This window comes from Calonectris borealis, chromosome 13 (assembly GCF_964195595.1).
Source record: "Calonectris borealis chromosome 13, bCalBor7.hap1.2, whole genome shotgun sequence".
In the NCBI taxonomy this organism is placed as follows: Eukaryota; Metazoa; Chordata; class Aves; order Procellariiformes; family Procellariidae; genus Calonectris; species Calonectris borealis.
The window spans coordinates 15,255,919-15,281,428 of record NC_134324.1 but is presented as its reverse complement, the minus strand read 5'-3'; the positions used below and the strand labels follow the sequence as shown (position 1 = coordinate 15,281,428).

Genomic DNA, 25,510 nt, shown 5'->3' with positions numbered 1-25,510 from the left:
AATGACATGGTACTTGCTAGCTAATTAACAGATATTTTTATGGCCTTCATTTGGCTTGAGAAGCAAACTGTCAGAGAATTCAGCACAGACCCACCACGGCTGATTTTAGACTTAAGGGGGCTTCGCACAAAGATGAAGGTGTGTTTCAGCTCTTCCTTCCCACCCACGCTGGATGGCTCACACGCGTACCTGATTTAGCCCAGTGGGAGCCCCTCACCCCCACAAGCCCAAGGCAGCTGTAAGATCAATTCTGTAGCCCAGAAGAACATTTTCTACCTGCTACATATTTGAAACGTACCTGTAACTCCCAAACCACTGAGTCATGGCCTGTCCTTTGCCTTTAGAGGCACCAACACATTTCCCCCCCTCTTGGAACCACTCGTTCCCAGACAGAAATACTCAGCAGAAAATACTCACTTTCCGTTGCCGCCCCAAGGTGAGGGGGCCTGTGAGGCTTTTGAGGAGTTCTGTAAGTACAAAACCAACACGTAAATAAAGGTGACGCAAGTAGATGCATACTGATGACACAAGGCTCAACACTCCCTGTTTTCGTTGCAAGAGCTACAGTGCATGTAGCAGAACAGCTCTGCACATCAGTCCGACATTAAATGGCTGGTGGATGACTGGTAGGTTCCAACCAGTAGCTTGAAAGTCACTTGATGAAAGAGGGAATACAGTAATGTTCCTGTAAAGCAGATGTAGTTCACAAAGAAGTGGTTTAATTACCACTTATTCTACAAATTAAGTTCTTCAGAGTGCAAATGACATCTTTAGGGGGACCTGCAATCTTTTAGTAAGAAACAAAAAGAACTTGGGTAGATGCCTTAATGAAATTAATCCCTTCCAAGTTGCTAAGGAAGGTGGCTTGGGATTCAGATAGTAGTAGAAATAAAACTTCTGGTAAGGATCTGCTTGAATGCCCTTGTCTTTATGTATTTTATTTGCACAAATTGACTTTCCTTACCTGCTTACTCATTCTGCCTTTCACGTCTGTGTAGCACCTTGTACAACCCTGTACAAAAAGATTGCCCAGCAACAGTAAAGCCCAGATTTTTCCAGTCTTGCTCACACTGGGTGGTATCTTACTTAGTTCCCATAAAAAGCGGTAGTATCAGGGCTGAAGCTATCTATGTGTGCTTTCTGAAAACAATCACTCTGAGCTCCCTTGCAAAGAAGTCAGCACGCACAGTGAAAATTCAATCAAATTTCACAAGTTCTCTACAAAGTATTACCGTCATTATTACAAGATTCATCTGGTTACTGTAATCACTATTTTGCATGTGAGGCACAGAGATTCAGTGGAGCACAGGGCATGGCCCAAGGTCACGCAGCTGACTCTGGGAGCAAAATCCTACCCTTGAGTTCTAAACACAGCTAAACTTGCCAAACAGTATTGACCAAAGCAGAAACACTGCCCAAACCATGATACTGGCCTTTCCTGTATGTTCCTATACAGCATGCCACTGTGTTTCATTAAAGATATGAGCATGAAATGGAGTGTTTTGCAGTACAGAGCATATGTAGTGTGTATTTTTGCCACCCACTCATATGTAAGAAGGAGGGAGATCCTAAACTCCCCTGGAAAGTCTTCAGGGATGAAGAAGTAGCTTTGATTTTAGTTTCTACTGTCTGGGGATTGTCCGTGACAGTATCTGGAAACAAATACTAGATCTGTCAAGATTAAGACTAGATCTCGATTGTAGGTAGTCATTTGACAATGAAAATATTTGAAACATTTTTGCCAATGACTATTGACAACACATTTTCAAAAACATAAAGATCTTCCTCAAACTTTTAGGTGAAATGCATCAAAGGATGCCACTTTTGCCAATCTTGAAAAGTTTGATTTCAATTTTAAAAATTTATCATTTTAGTTATATTTTACTCCAAGTTGTCCCTAAATTTCAAAGCTAATTTGATGATTAAATGGTTATTTTCTGTTTTGAAATGTCAAAAATATAAATTTGAAACTTTTAATTGGACATTAATCAGAACCAGTTCTGTCCACAAATGGTTTCAATACGGACAAAGTGGCATTTGTGCGGGAAAATATGAAAACCAATTCTGCCAAAAAATTCCTCTCCAGCTCTGCTGTAAACAGTGGGCTGCTTTTCACAGTTAAAATTGTGCAAAATTTTGAATAATAACTCTTTTCAAATAGTTAATCTATTTCATTTGTATTCCAGATTCTTGCTAGTGAACACAGAGAACATTGTGCAGCAATACAAAACTAATACGTAGTTAATGGCTCCCATTCTTTTCTTTTCGCCTCCTATGCCTTTACTACAAAAAGATCCTGAACATATAATCTATATACACTTAAATACTACTTCTAGCAAATGGATTACAGTGCCCATAGCATACACACAGTAACATTAGCTGAAATACTCAGCTTCAACTGGTTGCCTAAACCCAGCATTCCTGATTTGTCTATTTTATTACATTTTAAATTTTTTTCTTATATTTTCATTTACATTAAAAGACATTTTCTCTATGCGGATGCTGTAAAATGGTTTTATGCTCGGCGTAGTAATATGTTCTTCATTGTACCTATTTGCACAGCTAGAGAAAGTAAAGCAGCTTTAAGGGAAGAGAGAATCCCCCCCCCCTTCTTTTTTTTTTTAAGAAATCATTACTTACTGCAGAAAAAGTTTATCAAATGGTTTGTCTAATAACCTTTTTTTAAGAAACAATCTACATTCATCCTGGATAAATCTGAAGTGGATGGAATACATTTCATGAAAATGCTGAGGCTATAAATGTGTCTAGTTCAAATTTAATTTGTTGTGCAAATCCCTGACTGAAAACTCCATGAGTACAACAGAGGCACTCCTGATGGCTTCAAGAGAGCCCCGATTTAAGCAGAAGATCAGGAGTAACATTACTGAAGTTACAGATACACACACACAGACACACACAGAGGACACCAGGGAAGTCAGGACTAAGCGGTGGTTGCTAGCGTGAGAGTACTGGAGTTTTATCACCATTTACATGAAAATATTAAAACTACAGTGTTAACAGTTTTACTGGTTTGCAGTACTAATATATCAAAGCCTGGAACAAATTCACAGAGGCTGAAAAAAACAACAAAAAAAGACTGATGGGCTGACAAACCAGTATAATTACATAATTATAGAATAATATGAAGTAATAAAGTACAAGAATTAATGTATGCTTCAAACAGCATTAACCAGTAAAATATAAATATCAAAACACTGGCAGAGCTGAAGAAAGATTCTGTTTCTCTCTTAATTTAGGAACGGTGAGGACTTGTCATTCTTACACTGGGTAAACAGCATTTGACAAGGTAAAGGAAAACATCACCGAGTCATGACAATCAGCTGATTTCCACTTGATTCAAGGTAAAGGCAAACTTTCAAGATGTAGATAAGGCAATTTGAAATTCCACAGAAATAAAAGGAGAAATCTCTGAGTCTGCAATAAGCTTCAGCAAATCTCACTGAATTTAAAATCTCAATTTAACTAACTAAAGCCTAAATAATTGCTTTATTGTAGTTCATTGGGGGTCAGTTCATAATCACTTGCACATTGAAATCTTGAAAGAATCAGTTTCCTTTACAGAAACCTGCATAAACATGACATGGTGTTGAGAATAATGTTATTTTAGTAGAATTACTGAGTATAGTCCTTTGAATCAAGTGACTAATCCAAAAATCCCCCAAATCACTTCTGTCCCCACTCCCTGGCAGCCATCCTGCCTGCATTTCCCAGGGGAGGGGTTAAATGTGGGACTTTTAAGTCACGCAGTTATACTTGTGAGAGCTCTCAATGCTGGTGTGAATTTCATTTTATATCAATAAATTAAACAGAATAAAGATTACCTTAAAATATTCCATCAGAGATCTGGAGTACTTCATAGCATGGTCCTTCTTTAGTTTAAACATTCTCAAGTAGAGAAGTGATAAGCATCGGTAGCTGTGGTAATTAGGAAAGGATTATGTTAATTCCATTGCTTAATGAAACCTATAAACTGTAAAAAAAAAAAAAATGCTGACCTATATTTTGCAGTTTCTGTTCTAAGGTTAGATTTTGAAACATAAGCAAATGGAGAAAGAAAAAGAAGTGGTCAAAAGCATTAAAATCCCATCTTGATAAGAGTATAAATTAGAAGAATAAATGTTTAGTCAGCTGCTGAAGAAATCCATTAGTTATCCTTTAATAGTTTAATGGAAAACAAGAATAATGATCTTCTGTAAGCTGCTTAAGTAATTCAGTACTTTTAAAGTCCTCCTTAAGATTTTAGCTGCTTCTCTCATTGTCGCAATGGGACTTACCATAAAACTGCTAATTTCTTGTCCCCTTCCGTGGCAGAAGAGCCTGTGAAATTCTTGAGTCTCATTGCATACCTTGTCAGAAATGTGAGGAGAGAAGAAATTGAGAATGAAGATGTTTCCAGGAATACTAGTGATACTCTGAAAAGTAACAGCCACACACAGATATTCTTCTCCGACTGCAATAGTTAATGGTCACATTGTTCTATAACGATGAGATCAAGGTAAAATTCCACAGAAAGCACCACTTAAAATCTAGAGGGCTAAATTAAATCACCAACCCATTTTCTGGACCAAAGCGGTGAACTATTCTTGGGCATATTAATGATATTCTATCCAGCCATCTAGGCTGAGTCCTGCAATCATTTGTGATGAGTGTTGGACAGAAGCATAAGATCTTGGCCCTATATGTACTGAAGAGTAGAGTAATATATAATAAGGTTTTACATACAATGCTTTGGGCTTGAATAATACCTTCAAAATCCTTCTAATAAATGCTTCTTCAAAGCTTTTAATATATTTTATATAGAAAACGGTTTTAAATACAGTACAGGTCATGTTCACAGCTTTTTAAATTCTTGGGTCCATTAATTTAGGAATCTTGTGTACTTGGTCTTCCCTCTCTATTAATTGCTGCTGTCCAGCATTTGGATGATCAAAGATTGACTATTCCTACCTCCTCTCTCTTTTTTTTTTTTTTCTTTAACTGAGCAACTCCATTCCATGCATTTAGTCTCTTGAAAATCAATTCATCGCATAAAATCATTGTTCTGAGCCCTAATGCAATTTCACAGGTACTTGTGTTAGAATAAGTAATAGGGTTCAGCGTTGCGTAAGAAAGTTTTAAGGTATCCAGGCAGTCTTGATGAGTTCTCATTTACAAGGAGGTAATGGAGTGCAGGCAGGCAGCGCTGCTCTCGCTCTGCCTTCCTCCCACCACCCCCATCATCAGCCCCAGATTGCAGCTGTAGCACACCACCTGATGTGCTTCCTCCATGTCCTATCTCACCTGCTCTTTGGTATTGTTGTTCCAATCATACTGAATGAATCTGATCAAACACGAAGATATATGTCTCTTGCGGATTTTCAGCGTTACGTTAGGGATTTTAGCATTACCATTAACTTAAAACACCTTTGACAGTCAGATCTGATATTCCCAATCTCTTTGATGCTCCACTTGCTTTCACAAATAGGTGGCTGATGCAGATACTCAGGGCAGCTAATGCAAAAGGGGAAAATGGTGCCTCTGATGAAGGGAGCAGTAAAAGTGAGAAAAATCTTCTATTTCTTATCTCACAGTAAAAATCTATATTAACATTAGGAGCCACATTGAGAAAGTGCGTGTGCACAGCCACATACTTGGTTTGTACATTCAGCACCCACTGTAGCCCACAAGAATTGTGTATTTGTCCATGGAGTTTATTGAACCTGTACCAGCCTGCTGCTCACCTGGGCAATCACCTTTTTTCCATGTCTGAGCACTCAGTCTCTCACTGCATACAAGAGTTGGTAAGTTAAGCTCTACCTTTGGTGGTAGGTGATGGAATTAATCTCACCTGACTGTAGCTATTTGGAAATTGGAGATCTACTATAACAAAGTCCTCCAGATTCTTCCATAGCCAAAAGCAGTTCAAAAAGCAATCCAAAAGCAGTTCAGGTGCTGCTCCCAGGCCAAGGTCTATCTATCATGTAGCCTGCAGCAGGACTGTGCTGAACCAGGAGAAGCTGGGAAGAGCAAGGCAGTGGGGCTGCGTATGCTGATGAGTGCCACTTGCTCCAAGATGCAGCCAGATGCTCAGCTGACTCCATCCAGTACCAGCAGTGTAGGGTGGAGGGGAGCTGCAAGTACCACCCGTTTGTGAGCTACCCCTAGAGCTGCCATCCTCTGAGTTAAGTGGTGCGTGTGTTGTGGCTCTTGAATGAACGAAGATTTTTGGTCCATCCGCTTCTGAACAGACAGACTGCTGGACTGAGGAGCAACATTTTCAACTGTGCCATGCGGTTTTCTTAAAAAATAAAAATAAATGTGGCTCCTATGAAGAAGCACTCACTTCTTTAAAGAATATTTCTTTGAATACCGTTTATCCTGCCATACAACTGTAGTCGTATAGTTCAGGACACAAAGTACTGAACTGTCCACTGTCAGAGTGCAGGAAGAGTTTCAGCACAGCGGAGCAGAGGGAGGCAGCTCTTTTTCTGAAGTCCTCTGCTCTCGTAAGTGTTGAGTGAACATCATTTTTTTGTTGAGTAATCTCTTTAGATTTTCTTCTTCTCTTTATGAAGTGTAGAAGGTAAAAAAATGTTTTTAAATATTTAACAGGCATATTATTTACCTGAGAGTAAGAGCTTCTTAAGATTTGATACATTTTATTATGTAAATACCTACTTATTCAAAATGTAAAACACGCATTATTTTTAGCAGTCCCTAATAGCTAATCTGGCATGTTAAAATCCTGGACGTTAAAAAAACACCTTTGTCATATTAAAATCCAAACACTTAGGGCCTGATTTGCCTCCTTTCCTCTCTCTTGTGTAAACTGCCAGTAATTACGCTGACATTAATGGTGATATTCCCAGCATACACTGGGGAAAACAAAGGTGCATCACAGTGAAGAGGAAAAATCCTGTTGTTCTACTTACAGGTAAATTTAATCCTGCTTGATTTCACTTTGATAATTTGCGCAAGTAAAGCAAACAAGCCCTTAGTTACTCAGGAGGCCATTATTTCTATGGAGCCAACACTATGAAACAGCTATAGGGAACAGTAGCAGATTTAAAAATAATAATTCAGACATTTTATTAGTAAGTAAAGGCGCTCTCATCCATATTCTAGACTACGAGTCTACAAAACTGTATTAAAACTAATTCAGCTGGTTCACATTCCTTTAACATTAAAAAATATACTTTTTTAATACAATACATGCAGAAAGCTTCCTCTCTGGCTATGATCTTACGTGCCAAGTTTTAGCTTTTTTTTTTTTTAACAGCCTCTAAAAACAGGGTTTGTAATAGAAATCCTGATAGACTCACTTTAATGTTTTGAATTATAAAACTACACCTTTTAAAAGACAAGTGTCATTGCCAAACAGTGAAATTACTATACTTTACTTCCACCCACTACATTTCAATTTTAATTTTATGAATATTGCAAATTATAACACTCACATTATAACCTCTAAAGGGGATAATTTATAAAAGCAGTGTCCATCAATTATAAATTTTCCATGACATTAATAAAATGGCAAGAACTAATTATGATGACTTCTGAGATGAAGATGCCTTGGACAAATCATTAATACGTTGAGATGGTATTTTTTAAAACATAGCAGGTTCTAATTATGACTGAAATGAGATTATGAAAATGATCACAGAAAGGACATTAACCTGATGAGTTCCACAGTCTCCGAGTACATGGTGTATGGAGATTTAGCTTCTAATGGATCTCGCTCCATAGCGTTCCCGCACTCGATGAAGGAGAGGGCAGCATCAGCATAATTCACTGCTTTGCCAAACTTCTCCAGCTGAAATGGAAATGACACCGTCAAGAAAATCCTTCAGCTTTAATTTCTAGGTAGACAGATCATATTACAAAGCAACACTAGCATTAGGATGAAAGCAAACGACGCTGGTAGTTAAGAATGAATTCATACAATAATTAAAGCAGGATCTATGTTTTTACCTAATCTTTTCAGGCAGTATATTGCCGGACGCTCCACAGAGGAAAGTCAATGCATGTCCATTGACATGCACGGATTTATACAGGCAATGAGGGACACTAAGCGTGTTTTAACAAATCCATATTGCTCCCTGATATATGAACTAAGTTTGAATGTCACTATACATGGGTTAAGTAACAACTCCATGCCATTTGTCAGACGTCACATTCTGTGTTAACTGTTGACAAAAAAAAAATCTCATCACTTATGTGATGACTGAAAGAGCAGAAAAAAAGGAGAAAATATAGCACTGCTAAATATTTTATTTTACTAGGATTTTATTGCAAAAGGTTTTAGCCCTCATAATGGTTGTGATTAAACTGACTTAGACATACTGATTTCTTTTTTTATGTGTAATGAATATTATAGATGACATTTTTATAGTAAGTATTTTACAATAGTATTTAACATTTTCAATTTTTGATAGCTGGATGTAAGAATTCTACTAATGTGGCATTTGATATAAGAGATCCAATATACTTTAAATAATTTAAAGATTTCTTTGTATGTCTCTATCAAAATATTTTTGATGCATCTGCATATGTTTTCTATTCACAAAACGGAAGCCTATCCTAGCAACATATTAAGCAGAACATTTAGTATTGGTCCAAGGTAACAGTATATTTGCCTTTGTGGCTACTTCTAAGCAATCCTTATAACTAGTTCCCTCTGCATACCTTTAATTTCAAGTTTTGCTCTTGTGCACTGATTACGGACAAAGCCTTTGTATAATTGATAGGTATTACTTGAATGATCACAAAAGGGGAAATATTTCTAAATGTTTTCTTTCTATTCCAATGGCCACTTCTCAGTGTGTTCTTCAAATTCCTCGCTTCAAGTCTTCCACAGATGACTTTTTGTGGTATAAAAAAAAAGGAATCTGGTTGCAAGTAGATTTAGTACAGACACATGGTTTGAGCCAGAAATGGGATCCAATCCTGCCCTTTGCTCCATGCTGACTCTAGTGGAGTAGGTGGAATTACTCCAGCTCATCACTTCTCAGCCGAGAACAGAGCGAGGTCTCCAAGATCTCTTCCATATGGTACAATCAGTTGCCACTGCACCAGCCCATCCAAATTAGTTGATTCCTTACTGCCGGCCCAGACAAGGATAGGTTTTCATGGGGTCGCTCCCGTAAGAGGCAAAATGCCCTGCCCTTCACCACAAAGCTATTTTCCGTACAAGCTCAGGAACAGCATTGCCACAAATCTCATTAACATTTGCTGACACATTTTGAGGTCACATGCATTATCTTTCTAGCCACTGCAACATATCTTTCAATTCTGTATGTGCTTTGTCATGTCAGCACCAAGTAACCAGAAGCAATTGTTTCCATAGGACAACTAACGCTACAGGATTGCGCAGCAAATGTGTTACATGAAGGTAATTTGTGTGCAGCTGTATTGGGTGGAAAAAAAAAAGTTGAGACCTAAATAGCGGAAAGAAAAAGCAGATACTTTGTTCCTGGGTATTTACATCTGCCAACAAGTTGTATCCTAGCGGATGGCCTCACATTCCCATAAGAGCACTCGGGGTGTCAGACTGCATGTGGCAGGCCAGGCCTGCCTGCAGGCGGGAGCATGATGTGCCGTGCCCGCTCCTCTTAGTTCTGCTTGAGAAACACCCCTGATTCCGCAAGGCATAGTCAAAGGTAAGAGGATGGGAGACAGGTCAACACTTTCTGAGTGAATCAGGCTGCGGAGGCAAGTGGATTGACATAGCATGTTGAGATCATCAGGAGCCTGAGCCTGTAAATATTTGCTAGCGTGGAGCAGGCATCCCTGCGCCAGAACAATGTGTATTTTCTTTAAAGGTCAATCAGCTGTGGGAGGTGTTGTCAGTCTGCTTCTGCCAGCCTTCCCCACGTGCAGATGTCAGGGCTCTGGCTGAACACGCTCTGCTGAGGCGGGCTGCAGGAATCGGTGGAGGCCCCCTCCTGTAAATAGGCAGGTCGGGAGGGACGACTGCTAACTTACTGACCCGACTCTAACTTACTGACCCGACTGCTAACTTACTGACCCGACTCTAACTTACTGACCCGACTGCTAACTTACTGACCCGACTGCTAACTTACTGACCCGACTGCTAACTTACTGACCCGACTCTAACTTACTGACCCGACTGCTAACTTACTGACCCAACTGCTAACTTACTGACCCGACTGCTAACTTACTGACCCGACTCTAACTTACTGACCCGACTGCTAACTTACTGACCCGACTCTAACTTACTGACCTGACCGCTAACTTACTGACCCGACTCTAACTTACTGACCCGACTGCTAACTTACTGACCCGACTGCTAACTTACTGACCCGACTCTAACTTACTGACCCGACTGCTAACTTACTGACCCGACTGCTAACTTACTGACCCGACTCTAACTTACTGACCCGACTGCTAACTTACTGACCCGACTGCTAACTTACTGACCCGACTCTAACTTACTGACCCAACTGCTAACTTACTGACCCGACTGCTAACTTACTGACCCGACTCTAACTTACTGACCCGACTGCTAACTTACTGACCCGACTCTAACTTACTGACCCGACTGCTAACTTACTGACCCGACTCTAACTTACTGACCCGACTGCTAACTTACTGGCCCGACTGCTAACTTACTGACCCGACTGCTAACTTACTGACCCGACTCTAACTTACTGACCCGACTGCTAACTTACTGACCCGACTCTAACTTACTGACCCGACTGCTAACTTACTGACCCGACTGCTAACTTACTGGCCCGACTGCTAACCTACTGACCTGACCGCTAACTTACTGACCTGACCGCTAACTTACTGACCCGACTGCTAACTTACTGGCCTGACTGCTAACTTACTGGCCCAACTGCTAACTTACTGACCTGACCGCTAACTTACTGACCCGACTGCTAACTTACTGACCCGACTGCTAACTTACTGACGCTCACGGCAGGTTGCCAAAAACTTGAACCCCCCTCCCACAGAAAACACACTTGGTAACACTGTGCCCCAAGTCAAAAGGGAGCCTGGAGAGCTGAAGCAGGCAGCTTGACATGTCAACTCTCCTTCAGCTCACCGACAGCAGAGGGAGAGCCAGTTTTTAATTTGTTTGTTTTGTTTTTTTTAAAAACACAGCATGCGATTGTTTTGGGGGTGTTTTTTTGGACAAACACTTATTTCCAAGCACAAAATCCCTGATGTGGAATGATATAATACGCATGCAAAAACCTCACAAATAATAAAGCGAGAGGTGAATAATCACCCAGTTCTTTTTCAGCTGTGATTTTGAGGGGCAAAGTGAATGGCCACACTCCATTTTAGACATCTTAGTTTAAATAAATAGAAGAGTCAAGTTCCACTAAGCCTGCCTAAATGAGCTGCTGTTCTGCACTCTAGCGTACAGGAGCAAAGTCCCTAACTACAAAGCAAATTGCTATTAAAGGCACTTCAGTGCTAGCAATAGCTTGGATTGAACAAACTATGATAGAGTATAATCTGTCAGACTAAGTAGTCTTATCAAAATCAAAACACTTTGCAAAATTAGGTCCATCTTACTGGAATTTCATCTGGGGTAAAATGAGAGAAAAAGCTTTCCCAGCATTGAACTACCTCATTGCAAGATTTTTTGGAAAAAAACATGTTGAGTCTTTATTTACCAGCCTAAAAGCATGCAATAAAAATGAATGTACTATTTAAAAATCAATTGTTGCAAATTATAAACAATTGGATTGGAAATATCAAACAGTTTTACCACATGATAATAGGGTGGAGGGTGATTTGCCTTTCTTAACTTTCTGTTATGGAATATTTCAACACTTTTGTTTTAGGTTCAAAGTGAATAGGAAAACAAATTTCAAATACACATCATCTTTCATGAAATTATCTTACGTCCGTCATAAACAGCATGACCGTTGCTCCTCCTCGGAAGAGATACCAGCTATTATAAGGAGCTTCTTTTTTGGGGAACGAATTATTAAAGGCTAGGAATGGTGCTCAGGGTTTGACTTGTTGTGGACAGTGTGTTTATGGAGTACAATCTGAAGCATACTTCAGTCAATAGCAGACTTGGCTTCTGAGGCTTTAGATGACATTCAGAATGTACATTTTTGTAACAGCCAGTTCCATAGTGGAAAGAGACAAAACCCCCTGTGATAACCTACCAGTGCATCTGCTTTATGCTTTAGCTTCTTAGCCTCTTGCATGTAATAATCCGCATTGTGAAGCCTAAAGAGACAAAATCAATTATTTCAAGTCTTTGTTTTCATACAGTTGGACAAACATTGTTTGGGAAAATTGCTGACTGCTTCAAAGAACAATTGCGACATATACACCCACTTATCTCTTTAAATCTTAACCTGATATTAATCTGAAGCTGCTGTATGCAAAGATATGATGGGTGACCAGAATGTAAAATAACTAGCTGTAGAAACTGGCCACCCAAAGGACCCATTAAATGTGTGCTGAACAGAGGAAAAGGAAAAATATTTTAAACTAATTAAGTATAAGAAGTTTCCACTAGAGGAGCGAAAATTAAAAAATGAAGAAGAATTACCATGAACCAACATTCAAGATCTGAAAACATTTATCAACAGAGTCTTCATTAATCAGTGACAACAGTTCATTTGTAAAGATTAAAACTGTGCGTGCCTTTGCGCAGCACTATCCAGACAGGTGCCCAATGCTCGTGGTATAATCAAAGATACTCTCTTTCACTGGGAGCTCTGCTTGCATGAAAATGCAAACTACATAAGATGCAGCTAGCACAGAGGTCCAATAATACTTACACATCATCAAACGTTATTTTGGGTCTTCTGGGCTCAGAATTCCCATTGGAAAGCGTTGGCATTGCAGACCAGATGTCTGTTTCTAGATGGCTGGTGTCAAGAAGGGTGTTGGCTGTTGGTGTATTGTGAGATTCTTCCTCCTAGAAAAAAAGGACTGTTATTAACTCTTCATAGTTCAAACAAACACCTTCCAACAATGTAAGTGCTCACATCCCCCGCCTCAAAAAATCCCCAAGCAACAAAAGACTAAAGCACAAAGCAGCACTCAGATATACCCAACTATATCCAGGGTACCTCACAAAGCCACCCTTCCATCCTTATAACATGAGCCTATTAGATTAATTAGGCAATATGACTCTACCTCTGACCCCTGACCTGAACTCATTAACTTACACTCTTAGGCAAAGTCAGCCTAGATACCGCAGTGTAACGGACTAGAGACGCTGGTTAAAGCAAGGGGAGGGAAATTTAATGCAGAAGGGCTGGAGAGAAACTCAACTTCATTCAGGGTGGATGACATTAATGTAACCTTTTTTCCTATATTATCATTAGCTAACTGCAAGGTATCTGAAAAGTCTGCTCGGATTTCAGTAAGGAACGGTTTCCTCACCCTTGCTACAGAGAGCAGAGAGAGCAATGGAAAGCAGAAGTCAGGAGTTGTGACTTTGCATTAACTAAAACCAGAAGCGTAACAGAAGCATTTAAATCAGGCAATTGCAACTTGCAAGCTAGGTCCACAACCAGATAAACTAAATTACAGATGAACCAATGAACTAGGGAAAGAGGTCTAACATATTTTAGAAGACAAATATTTCATGTATCAGGATAATAGATAAACCAAGGATAAATCTGACTGGAGATGCTGGGAGTGAGAGGAAGCGGCCCTGCTGTTTACATAGCATTGTTTATTTGCTGACATACGCAGTTCATTTTGGCATTGATTTCAGTTGAAGGCGTGTGTATTACTCTCTCAGCTTGAAGTGACACAATGATATCAGAAAGCAACAGGGATGAATGAATAAGGTGAAGCGATTTGTCACCTACGATCCAATGCAACTTGTGAGTTTTACTATTACAGTGCAGGGCAACAACCTCTCACAAATCGGCAAACTGTGAAAAATGGGGCTATGCATGTCCTTTTCTGTGGCAGAATTTTCTTCTTGTCTTTTAATTTTGACAGTTATACTAAGATACAGTTTGATACTAAATGATATGCTTGAAACTCTAGAGGGTGGACTATTTTCTAAAATGGGCCAAAAGCCTGAAGTTTCCCTGTTTTCTCTAAAAGAGGATGACGAACCGATGTGAAATTCTACTTTTTTTTAGTGAATTTGCTATGCAGCTTCTAGTTTTGGCTCTTTTTTATGTATTTTCAGTAAAAAATCCCATCTGAATCTGGTGAAAAGCAAGCAAGAAAGAATTGTCTATGTCAAAACCTTTGACGGGAAGATGTCCGTAACAGAATGTTTTTTTGGGGAAAAAAACCCCTATTTACACGGTATCTAAAAGCTTATATATGTAATTCATGGAGATTAGGTGTAAATAAACCCTAGTGCTGGAATCTGGGAGCCTGCCAACCTAAGAGAAGATATTTCTGTGCTGAGTGTGCTATGGACAGGTAGCTTTTTGTTAGATTTTTATCGTCTGTTTAGTTTAGGCCACAATATTCAGTATAACTACAGTGCTTAATTCTGGCTGAGAATTTGCGGTAAATGTTCAGGTGATGGATACCAAAATTCTTGATGTTTTATTTTCAAAATGTGTGTGTTACAGCTACAGCGTTAAGGGACTGATTGCAGATAGTTGGTGGCTGCAGAGGCTCTCCTCTGAGGTTCAGGGACTGGGGGTTTCAGGGGGTGAGACCCAATGCCAAGTAGATGCCTAATGCTGACCTAAAAATGGAACTTGCAAGAGTTGCTTATGCCCAGCTCTGCAAAGATCCCCTCCTCACTGCTCTTGAGCATTTAAGCATTTAAAAATAGATACTGGGGAAAAAAAAATCAAACAGAACAAAGCTAAGTTAATTTTATTTTATCTTGTTCACTTCCAGCAACTGAGGTCAGTTACTTACACAGATTCCTTTGGGATTAGAAGAGGATTTATTTTCATTCTTTCTGTGTTTAGAAACAGAGGAAGAGCTGCTGGTCTGAGAGGTGTTTGTGATGTTGGTCTCTTGGCTGAAGGAGCTGTTGTCACTGCTGTGCCGCCGGTGCACAGGCTCGTCCAAGAGGGGGGATAATGGAGGAGGAAACAGCTTCTCTTCTCTTTTCTTTGCCACCTTCTTCACTGAGCTACCGCTGCTCCTGGGACACAGATAAGAACCAGTTGCATTTCAAGAAGCTTGGTTAATCCGCCATAGCACAAAGCTCTAGATTTTATTTACTGAGAAGCCAGCTCTACCCTCAAATATGTCCTGCAGTCCCCATGTCCTAGGAGCTAAGTCAAAAGGGGACAGGCAGTGAAAACAGAAGAGCTACCTCTGCCTTTTCAATGGCTGCAGAAACCTCCTGCTTTGGAGGACAACTTCCAGTGCATTAGTACAAATTGCACCCAATTTAAATGCTAATTTGAGTCAGTCTTCATTTGAGAGGTCATAGAGGTTCTGACTCAGCAAAGTGCTGGAAAGTTTTATGCATGGGGTTAGTTCCTTTGACATCAAGTATGGCTATTTATGTGTTTAACATCAAGCATCTTTTTAAGAGGTGGATTAGGGCCCACATAAGCAACCTTTGGAAAAAAACCTAATAGCATATGGCATGTGAACCAAAAAAAAAATCTATAACAACTACAAAATGATAACCATAACAATAACAAGATAATAATTATTTGACCTCTAGAATAAAACCAATGTTCAACACTATATTAAAATGATACATTGTAGCTGGCAAAAGCCCTTGAGCAAATATTGGTTGATGAATTGAACGTGATTCAGAAAATGAATGTGGTTTTGACATGAAAGCTCAAGTAATATGAAAATCTATTGTCTGTTTTATGTACAGAAATTGTTAGCTGGCTAGAAACGGCAGCTGTGATACACAGCAAAACCAAAAAAACCTGCTAGACCTTTCTCCCCTCAAATCCATCAAAAAAGAAAAAAACAAAACCCAACACCCCACTGACTGTTTAACATGTTAATCTACTCATAGATTTTTATTTTAGGTACTGTCCTAGCTCAGTCAATGAAGATAACCTGAATTTTAATCTTTTGTTAGACATCTAATATTGCACTACACGATCATTTACTTTTCATGATTATTGACTAAAATTTCAATAACAAATTAGGTCAACAAGAATTTATGTTTCGTTCCCAGTCACTTTCAGTCAGTGTCAGGAATTATAGATCTACTTTGCCTTAAAGTAACCAGGGAAAGAGGAGAAGGCAACCCAAGTTTCCTTACTCCTCATTCTGGAGCTCTCATTCCAGTCTTTTGCAGTTTCACCAACAGTATCAATATCTACACCTGCTTTGGTCAGTCCCCTACTTTGGGCCTTTGGTGATACAAAAATATGTTAGCCTATCTGTGAAATCACAGTGTGAAATCAAACAAACTCCCCATGTTTCAGATTTTATAGCTCTTCTACTCAAAACTGTTTTAATTTGACTGAAGCAGAGTTAAAAATATCTTATTTGAAACTCTCTGATATTAAAGATCTTCAGACTGAAGAAATAAAATGAGCGCAGAATTCATATTGCCTTACAGTAGGACTGGTATGGATGCTGTCCTGCTTAGAAAATACAAGGGCCTGAAGAAGATCAAAGGAAAGCAACCAAGTTGGAAGAGGCTGGCAGTTCTTCGAGGAGACTGATTTTATGCACATGTGGTCCTGCAACATGTCCTCCAAAAAGTTCTCACTCAAAGCCCCATCTGTTAGCTTTCTTACCCCCAAAGGGCATTTTGGAACTCAGACAAGTTACCTTAGCTGTAGCACAATAATACCCTGAACTTTTTCCAGAGGAAAGTTTTCCAAAGGAGGGTAAGCACTACCTCAAGAAAACGTGTTACTGGATTGTACAGAGGCAAAGCAGAGACAGTTAATGAAATACCCAGGAACAGAATCCAAAACCTCTGCCTCCCAAATGAGTGTCCTACACAGGGAACCCTGAACGTGCATATATGGGTGGGAGCACAGGCCAAAGTGATTCTCCATGCCTCTGTGCACTGAGGTGTGTGGAGCTCTTCCTTCTCCCTGGCACAGCTTTGCAAAGCGAAGAGGAACCGAGTCTGGCAGATCTATCTCAAAAGCGTCTGAAAAAAACCTGAATGTGAGCCATTGGCCAAGTCCCCTTTAGCATCTGACCCTGCACCACTAGCGAGGTTCCTCAGCACATCCGTGGCTATTTCCAGGGCTAACGCAAGACCCTCTCGCTTGCACAGAGTCTACCACTGCTGCATGGGGAAATTTAAGGCACATATAAAGCAGTCGAAGCAACATTCCGCAGCTGCCACACAGAGGTGGAGGGATTAAGAGAGTAGTACAAGAAAAAATTAAGAAGGCTGCAGGTACCATGGTTAAAACTTCACTAATTAAAACTTCACGACTTAAAACTTCACCTGTTCACTTCATCTTTGGGGTCAAATATAAGATTGGGCAAACCAAGATATAAGTGCAGCTACTCAGCTCTGGCACACAAGTCATTCTGTGGGTGGGAAGACTTAACCACAAAGGAAAATGCATTTGAGGATATTTAATTTCTACATAACTCAAATTAAAAAAAAACCCAACAATACTTTACAGTTATAATTCTGTCTTTTTTTTTTTTTCTTTTTCTTTTTTTTCTCTATTGCCCACTTAATCCTGTGAGTTTTCACAGGAATTAAGCTGATAATTTATTTAGCGATGTTACCTCCCTCAGATTTACGCCAAAGCATTTATGTTAACAATAACCTCCATGAAATAGGTTGTTACCAGCAGTTAACCAGATTGTCACTTTGCTTTGGGCTGTTAATGGGCTAAGAAACTGGTCTTTGATTGCAGTAATCGCTAATTTTGAATGAATTTATTGCAATAATTACCGAGACTCAATGGTTTAATTTGCTGACATGATTGTTAGTTAAACTATATTTAAAATCTAGGGAGAAACACAATAAAAGTGCAAGGAAAAAATACAAGCAGAACTGATGGTCTTGTGGCTGCAGGGTTTAATCTTTGTGTCTGAAAAGGCCAATTATCAAGGAACGAGAAGGCTCCCCATCTGCTTTTTTTTCAGCCTGGTTTCTTTTCGGGCAGAAAGCAAGTAAGCAAGCAACAAGAGGTCAGCGTGTGAAGGAGAGAGAATTTCCATCTACTCTCACATTTCAAGCTGCCTTTCTTTGCCCTTTCTTTATTCACTCCTTGTGGTACGCAGTGGTATCACTGGCCTATTAGTGAGACAAAGCCATTGTCTATACCAATCACTTGGCTTTCCTTTGCCTCGCCTCTCCCTGTGCACGATGAAATGCCGCACATTGACGGTGTATCTGATTTTCTGCAGGGCCTTAGCAGGGAAAGGTCACTCCTGCATTAGCTTGGACCATATGGCAGCAACTGAATGAAGCTGAAGTCATTGTCATAGACGTAGAAGGCCGCCTCCGCCGTGAACGAACCTCAATGAATGCTGTTGTGACTTACCCAAGGGATCGGCTAATATATGTTGCCGAGTACAGGTGCATCTTTAACTAAAGGTCAAACAAAAGGGAACAGGAAATCTTGAAAAACAGGCTGAAATGCTTGCCTCAGACAGACTTCTAGCATGCCTGTTAGATGGCAGGCATGTTTCACTGGTATGAGTCTAGTTTGAAATTCAGACTCACAGTTTGCATCAGCAAATAACTCTTTCTGTTGTTGCAAACTGCCAAATGTTGGCGAATAGTGCTCTGTCTGGACTGGGTCTACCAATCAGGTGTTCAGATATAAATGGTATTCAGCAGCACATACAATTAACGCTTAAATTAAAATTGCTCTGGCAAGCAAGTAAATAAATAAATAATCCTCTGCTGCAAAGTGGGCAGCTCATCTGACAAAAATCCAGCCTCATAGCAGTGTTTCAAGGTATTACTATGAATTGCTTGGACAAAAACCAGTATCATCCATTCCTTCATTTGCTATGAAATATCAGAAATAAGGCAAATACAGTGGCAACAGTTTGAATAATTGTATTTTAAGTGTCACGTCAGATTTAGGAAAAGGCATCAGCCCCAGTGTGTGTGAGGGAAGGAGCAAACAGAGAGATAACTAGTTTCTTATGCAATGACTACGTAATACAAACTGGCTCTTTGGTTGTGCAAATGGCTCTTAAGTTCACAACTGACCATTTGAAATTTCTACACTCCAATTGTTCATGTAGTCATAGAAACTTGTGGAAATTAGGCATATAATTGCCCATATTAGACATGTAACCCTTGAAAAATTAATTGTGCATCTTTGCTTGCTTTATTGAGTCCATATATTTAGGGAAAGATTATGAGAGAAATGTATTCAAATGCCTAAACCATAGATAGGCAGCCAGAGGGAGCTGCAAAAGCACAGGTGTGGCCTATCTCTCGGTGATTCCTCCAGACTCCTGAATGCGTCCAAATTTTGGCCCAGAGATCATGGTCTTTCTGTCAAAACAGTCTTGTATCTACAAAAAAGCCCAGTGAAAGTCTCTGAAGTCTGCCTTGGAGAACTTGGCTTGTTGGCACAGGAATCAAGTTCTAACTGGAGAGACCTAAGGTTCCGCCTGAGCGAGAACATCCACCATGGGACGTAACACCTTCTTAATGGGTAAATATCATCGTCACACCTATAGCTGAATCACCCTCATTTCTCAAAGTCCTTACGTAGAGACTTAGGAGTTCTGAAAGAAAATGTAGGACCTTTGGGAACAAAGGAGCAAATGGCAAAGCCTGTCTTTCAATCTTTTATCACTGAAGTGTTATTTCCCCCATGCCCTTGAACAACGTACTTTCAGCTTCCCCTTTCTTCTGCCTCTCCTTAAAACTCTACTTAACCCTCTGGAGAACAGAACCACTCCTGACTGCTTAAAAACAATCTGGGGCTCTCCAGAAATTTGGCATCACACAGTTTAGCCAGCTCCCTAATCTTTTGGGAAATACGTTGATCTATATTCAGTTGCACATCTCTAGGCGTTGAAGACCTGAATTATCAAACAATATTGCATTTGTTTCAAGCGAACTCAGAAGACACTAATAACAAATGCAGTGTGATCCAGGTCTCAATCACTGCAGTGGAAAAGTCGGAAAATCTTGTTTCAAAACTTGAGGCAGACAAGAGGAAAAGCTAGCGTATGGAAAAAACTATTGATGGACACAATTATATTTTAACAGAGAATACCAAAGGCTTGAAAGCTCTGAGGAATCAAATTAATGACCTGGAAAACAAGCTCAATTTAAGAAACATCAGGTTGGGGGTGGATCCTTAGGGCTTGCTGGTGACAAGAATAGAAAGATTTTTTAAATGGATTGTGGAGGTGTTGGGGATGGATAATCCTTGATTCCCTCTGCAATATATCTCTGCTCATTGTATTTCCAGCAATGACAATCAGGCAACACCCATCATGATGTTTATCAAATGTGCAACATGTTACAGATCACATTGTAACTTTCAACTCATCTGCCTTTTCCGGACTCCAACTCTGATTTTCTCAGTGGTAGAATGAGGGATTAGTTTAAGGACTGAGGTTACTCTGTAATTACACCAGTATAAATAAAATGATGCTCAACCTTCTTTATGGATTTTAAAATTTGTGTGCTATTTCATAAATGATTTTTGAACTTTATCTGAATGTAAATACTATTACAATCAAATTGTTTTCAGAAGCACATTGTGGGTTCAATTCTTTGCTTGTCCCAGTGCAAAGCAGAAAGAATCTCAAAATTGTAAAAGCACAAAGCTGACGACAGAAGGGAACTGGACTCTTTTGTTATTTATAGAATGTTAATCTCGTGATTATACTAATCAGAATAATTATTTACGTGGCGCCTGTTTGCTCAAGCATTATAGCCATGTCTCAAAGACACTCTGAAAGGCACAAGCTATTTGATTATATGTCTGCTGAAATACAAAGCACGTATGTCTGAAACATTTAGGATGGTCACCCCTGGCATTGCTGCATACACAGTTAAAGAATAAGAGCCGCTGAAGTGAACAGCAAAGTCACTATTTCGTTCAATAAAACTGAGAACTGTCTCTTACAAAAACGATTTAAAAAAATAAATTCCAGGCAATCAAATAAAGCCCACTTTTAGTAGGATTCTCTGGCCATAGAGGTTAAGGATGATGGGGGCAAGAAAGAACATTGAAGGATGCAGTATAGGGGTAGAAGAGTACACCAGGATTGCAGTAGCACTCTGAATTCCTTAGTCCATGGGAAGGATGAATGAATCTCATCCAAAACCATGTGGATCCTCTTCCTGATGGATGGGAATAACAATGCCGGGTCACTTACGCTTATGGGCTGTAAAGCCCATTTGGCTCTACAGCAAAGACATTTGTAGAACAGTACTGTGAAATCCCTCATGAATGTTATGTGAAGAAAAAAAAAACTTACTCTTTAGTGCTGGTTAATCTGTGATTCGGTATCGGAGAGATACAAGGTGGGAGCAGGCATGAAGCTGAAGGGTCCTCCAAGCGCTGCTTCTTGCTTTCAACAAAGGTATCCAGGTTTTCCGGCTGCTTTAACAAAAAAGGTAGAGCTTGAAAGATCCAGCATCTATGCACAATTTCACTTGCCATTAAGAGGAGCTCAGGAATCTCAGTGTATTTCCTTTACAGTAGCAGCAGTTAAAATACTGGTCTAAGAGAAGTGAGAGTCACCTGAAATCAGGGCTAAACTGCTCCAAACACATGACATGAAGTTATATAACAAGTGACATAGCCAGATAATTAGGAAGCAAAACGCCTCATGTGCTATAGTTATCTTCTGTAGTGCACTGGAATTTAATTAATAATTCAGATGGAATGACTTGATAGCACCAGATCTTACTCAAGTAAATAGCTTTTACTCATTGACTTATGGAAGTTGATGGGAAAACTTCCCTGAGTAAGTGTTCCTCACAGGACTAAAAGACTGCAGGACTGAGCTGGGGCAGTCATTAACAGCGATAGCTGGTTTAAAATTTGCTTTGAAAGATTCCCTGATGCATGACTTTAGTGCCTGAACTAGGATGATACAAGCAAAGCTGATTACTGCTCTGTCACTGGAACCTTCATATCAGCCTTCAAGCCCACTAGTAGACGGCTAAAATAAATCTTTTAATGGCATGATGTGGAAATACAAAACAGGCTCTCCTTACCCTGTTTTAACTGTTGAAACACCCTCAAGTCATCCTAATTGGCTTGTTTCCCCTCGGGTAGAAGTGAACAATCATACAGCAGCTGAATGGGCTGGTTTAGAGCGTAGCTTATGTTTGTACAGTCCCAGAGCGAGATTCCTTATTTTGTTACTTTCTGATTCAAAGTCCCAGCTAATGAAATTATGAGGTTCCAACTTTCATATAGCCCTTTTTTTTTTTTCCTGGGAGCCCTCAGTTTAGTTGCCAATACTATACTCGTGTTTTAGCCAAGATTCCTTCTCCATCACACTGACGCTCCACTAAGTTACCTAGCAAGAAGGTTTTTTGTATAATTAATATACACCCTGGTGTACTTATACATACACATAAGCATGGACATTTATACAACCCTTTCCTCATTCCTCTTTTCTCCTTCCTTCTTACATCTCTGCCTTTAGTGTACAGCTAGAATATAAATTGAATAAAAACCTGCTGAGTTTACTCATGTGATTATTTCCACTTAATTCAACAGGGAAGGAGCCGGTGCAGTGACTCATGTAGGCAGGGTGCAGACCTGGCATTGTCTGTCTTTGTCTTGTATTAACTCTCTCGTACCACTGGACTGCTCAAACTCAGGATTTCAAGAAGTCCACTAGAACAGACAGCTGAAGTCACATTCACAATGATTTATAAAATTTGGGGTATAAAAAAATAGGCTATGATGACTTCTCAGAGACAGATCAGAGCACAACCATGTCAGCTGGAAAAAGTGACTACAAAAATTCATTTATGATATAAAACTTCAGTTTCTTTTCTGAAAACACATTCAGTTTGAAGAGCACTGTCATATCCCACAAGATAGGATACCCTTGGGCGTAAATAACATAAAACACATGATAAAACATAACGCCTTAAGTCAAAATATATTTGCTTTTTCAGGTAGCTGTGTAGAGAAAGCAGCTAGTTAAGCAAATGATACTTCTATGAATCACATTTGTTTATACAACAAAACAATATAAAGACTAAATTCACCAGGAGCATAAGCAAGCACCATTCTATTGACTTTAATGAAGCCATGCCTGTTTAAGCCAATGGTAAAAATGCCTTAATTCTGCAGACAATAAAACCCTGCCTTCCAACAGAAGTCACATTTTCTGAGCATGGCTGAACCCGTAGTAATACGAACTCATCATTAGCAATCTTTCTGCAGATTACAGAACACTGGAAATTAATGGGTAAGTGAGAAAATACAGTGAAAAACCTTGTAAGACAAATCTCAAAAAAATACATTGTTTCTTGATTTTGTCAGCTGGAGTTAGTTTTTTACTAGTTTCTGATGTTAATTTGTAATGTACTTGTAAATGTACGTCCTTTGTAAAAACAATAAAGCCTTAGTTTTATGATGCCTCCTCGCAGCCCTGCTGCAGGTGCAGCGAGGAATCACTGACTGCACTCCTGACCTCAAGGATGCATAGAAATTCAGTGTTTTCCTCCGAACAATGAAAACGACTTACCTTGTGTTTCCTTTTGGATTTTGTGGATGGTTTTTCAGCTGCTGGGGTAGGGGACTCTCGAGATGGTCGCCTGTGTTTCACATTTGCCTCTCTTGGTTCAGTTTTCACAGATGTGGTCTCAAAAGGCTCTTGTCCCGGTATCCTAGAGAGTAAACTAAGGTCTATTTTCACCCACAGAGATTTGAGTTCTTCATATTCTCTCAGTGGGGACAGAAGTTCATTTTGTACGATTGGGATAGGAGAAAAGAGCTGCTCCTCCAAGTCATTGCTGGTCTGGTCAATGGATGTGTTGCTGCCATTGCTAGTTAAACTACTTACGCTGAGGATGTTACTGCCAGAGTCCTTCACTTTGACGCCGTTGCCAGAGCCAGTGCAAGCTGGCAATACCTTAGCCTGCAAGCTCTCCTCCTGGTCTGTATTTGAGTCAGAAGTAGATGAATCCGTTTCAATGAATTCCCGGGACTTAGGGACAATTTTGCTGGGGCCTCTATACTTTTTCTTCTCTGAAGTGAGACCTGTGCTAGTTCGTGGTTCTTTCCTTGGAGCGGTCTTCCCAACTGCTGCTTTAGTTCGAACCTTTGGCTGCTCGGGGGGGTCCTGTGTGTCTTTTTCTTTGGGAGTGTTGCTGGTATTATTTGGTTTGGGCCAGTTATACTCTTCTACACTGGAAGTCCTTTCTACCTTTTTGGGTTGCTTTTTCCCAGTAGTCCTTTGTGAAGTTGGCTCGTTATGAGCTGGTGACTTCTGCTTGGAGCTTTTTGCCTCTGGGGTTTTCTGGGCAACCCGCGGTTTGGCTTTCTCTCGGATGGGACTAAGGATCGCCCGGTCTTTGGAATCGGTCGGGGGGAGGCTGCTGTTGAGCTTCCCTTTGTTTGGCCCTTCGGCCTGCTGGTTGCTCTGGGCCTGGGAGCTGCTCTCGCTGTGAGGCTCATTTTGATTGTTGATGATGGTCTTGTTGTGGGGGTTCACTTTATTTAGCCATTTATCCAGCTGCCATTTGTTTGTTGAGGGAGGTTCAGGCTGCAGTTTGAAGAACCACAAGGAACAAATCTCAGACAAAAGCAACGCTTTTCCCTTTAAATGAGAATGTTTTTAACATACCCTTTTATTTCAGTTAACTAGTGGTGACTGCTAGTTTTATGGGAGTATTTATGGAGTATTTATGGTTAATTAGGCTTCCTTATCTGGTTTACAATGTGGCCCTGGAGAAATTTAATACAACTAAAAAGTTTAGCTGGTCCCTGAAGATATAGTTTTGTCATGTTGCCTTTCGTTAGTCCCAGCTGAATGCTGTGTCAATAAAATCTTCTCTAGCTACTGGCAAAAATCTAAATATTTCTTTAAAGCAATTCAAATGTAGACCAGAAGGATTCTTCCAGAAGCTAGAATGAGTATGTGGGTCATACACGTAAAACTGTAAAGGGAGAAAAAAGTCGACAGCATCAAACAGCACAGAACTCCAACATTTTCCTAACAGGGAGCAGGATTTCACTCCCTTCCACGCTTCTGCCGCTGAGCCCCCACTGAGGAGGAGCTGAGAGTGTGGTTTTACCTCTGGCGTGGCACTGCGCGACTCCTCGTTGCACTCGCTGTCACTGGAGCTGCTCTCGCTGTCGGAGTCGGACTCGGAGCTGCTCTCGGACTCGCTGGAGCTCCCGGAGCCGCCGCTGGAATGGGCCAAGCCGGTTGCGTGTGCCGCCGTCACCGGCAGGCTGCTGCAGGGAGAAGATCCTCTCGTGTCAGTATGCTGCTTGTCTTTTTTAAAGTGCTGCCTTGGGGGGAGCCACCCAGCGAACCCTGTTCACACCGGCTTTCCTCAGTGTCAGCTCCCTCTCCTGCAGCACGGACCCAATGAACGCTCCAGCGGCCACGCCACCGCGTAGCCACCAAAGGAGCCGGTTGGGTTTATGCTTCACGGGACAGACTGATAATGGTGCTAATAACATTACCATCATCACCACCCTCA

At 40.3% G+C, this 25,510-nt stretch overlaps 1 protein-coding gene across 1 annotated transcript in view; it reads right to left on the bottom strand.

The window, feature by feature from the left end:
* The window catches only part of AFF2 (ALF transcription elongation factor 2), a 343,908-nt gene that overhangs the window by 8,992 nt on the left and 309,406 nt on the right, over nt 1-25,510 (bottom strand). Inside the window, exons 10-20 of the mRNA XM_075162266.1 lie at nt 25,097-25,259; nt 23,545-24,564; nt 21,307-21,431; nt 14,848-15,079; nt 12,777-12,916; nt 12,153-12,216; nt 7,677-7,813; nt 4,296-4,367; nt 3,843-3,936; nt 965-1,012; nt 418-467 (exon numbers count right to left, since the gene is read on the bottom strand). Coding sequence (XP_075018367.1) covers nt 418-467; nt 965-1,012; nt 3,843-3,936; nt 4,296-4,367; nt 7,677-7,813; nt 12,153-12,216; nt 12,777-12,916; nt 14,848-15,079; nt 21,307-21,431; nt 23,545-24,564; nt 25,097-25,259 — 2,145 coding nt within the window. The remainder of the gene's footprint in view (nt 1-417; nt 468-964; nt 1,013-3,842; nt 3,937-4,295; nt 4,368-7,676; nt 7,814-12,152; nt 12,217-12,776; nt 12,917-14,847; nt 15,080-21,306; nt 21,432-23,544; nt 24,565-25,096; nt 25,260-25,510) is intronic.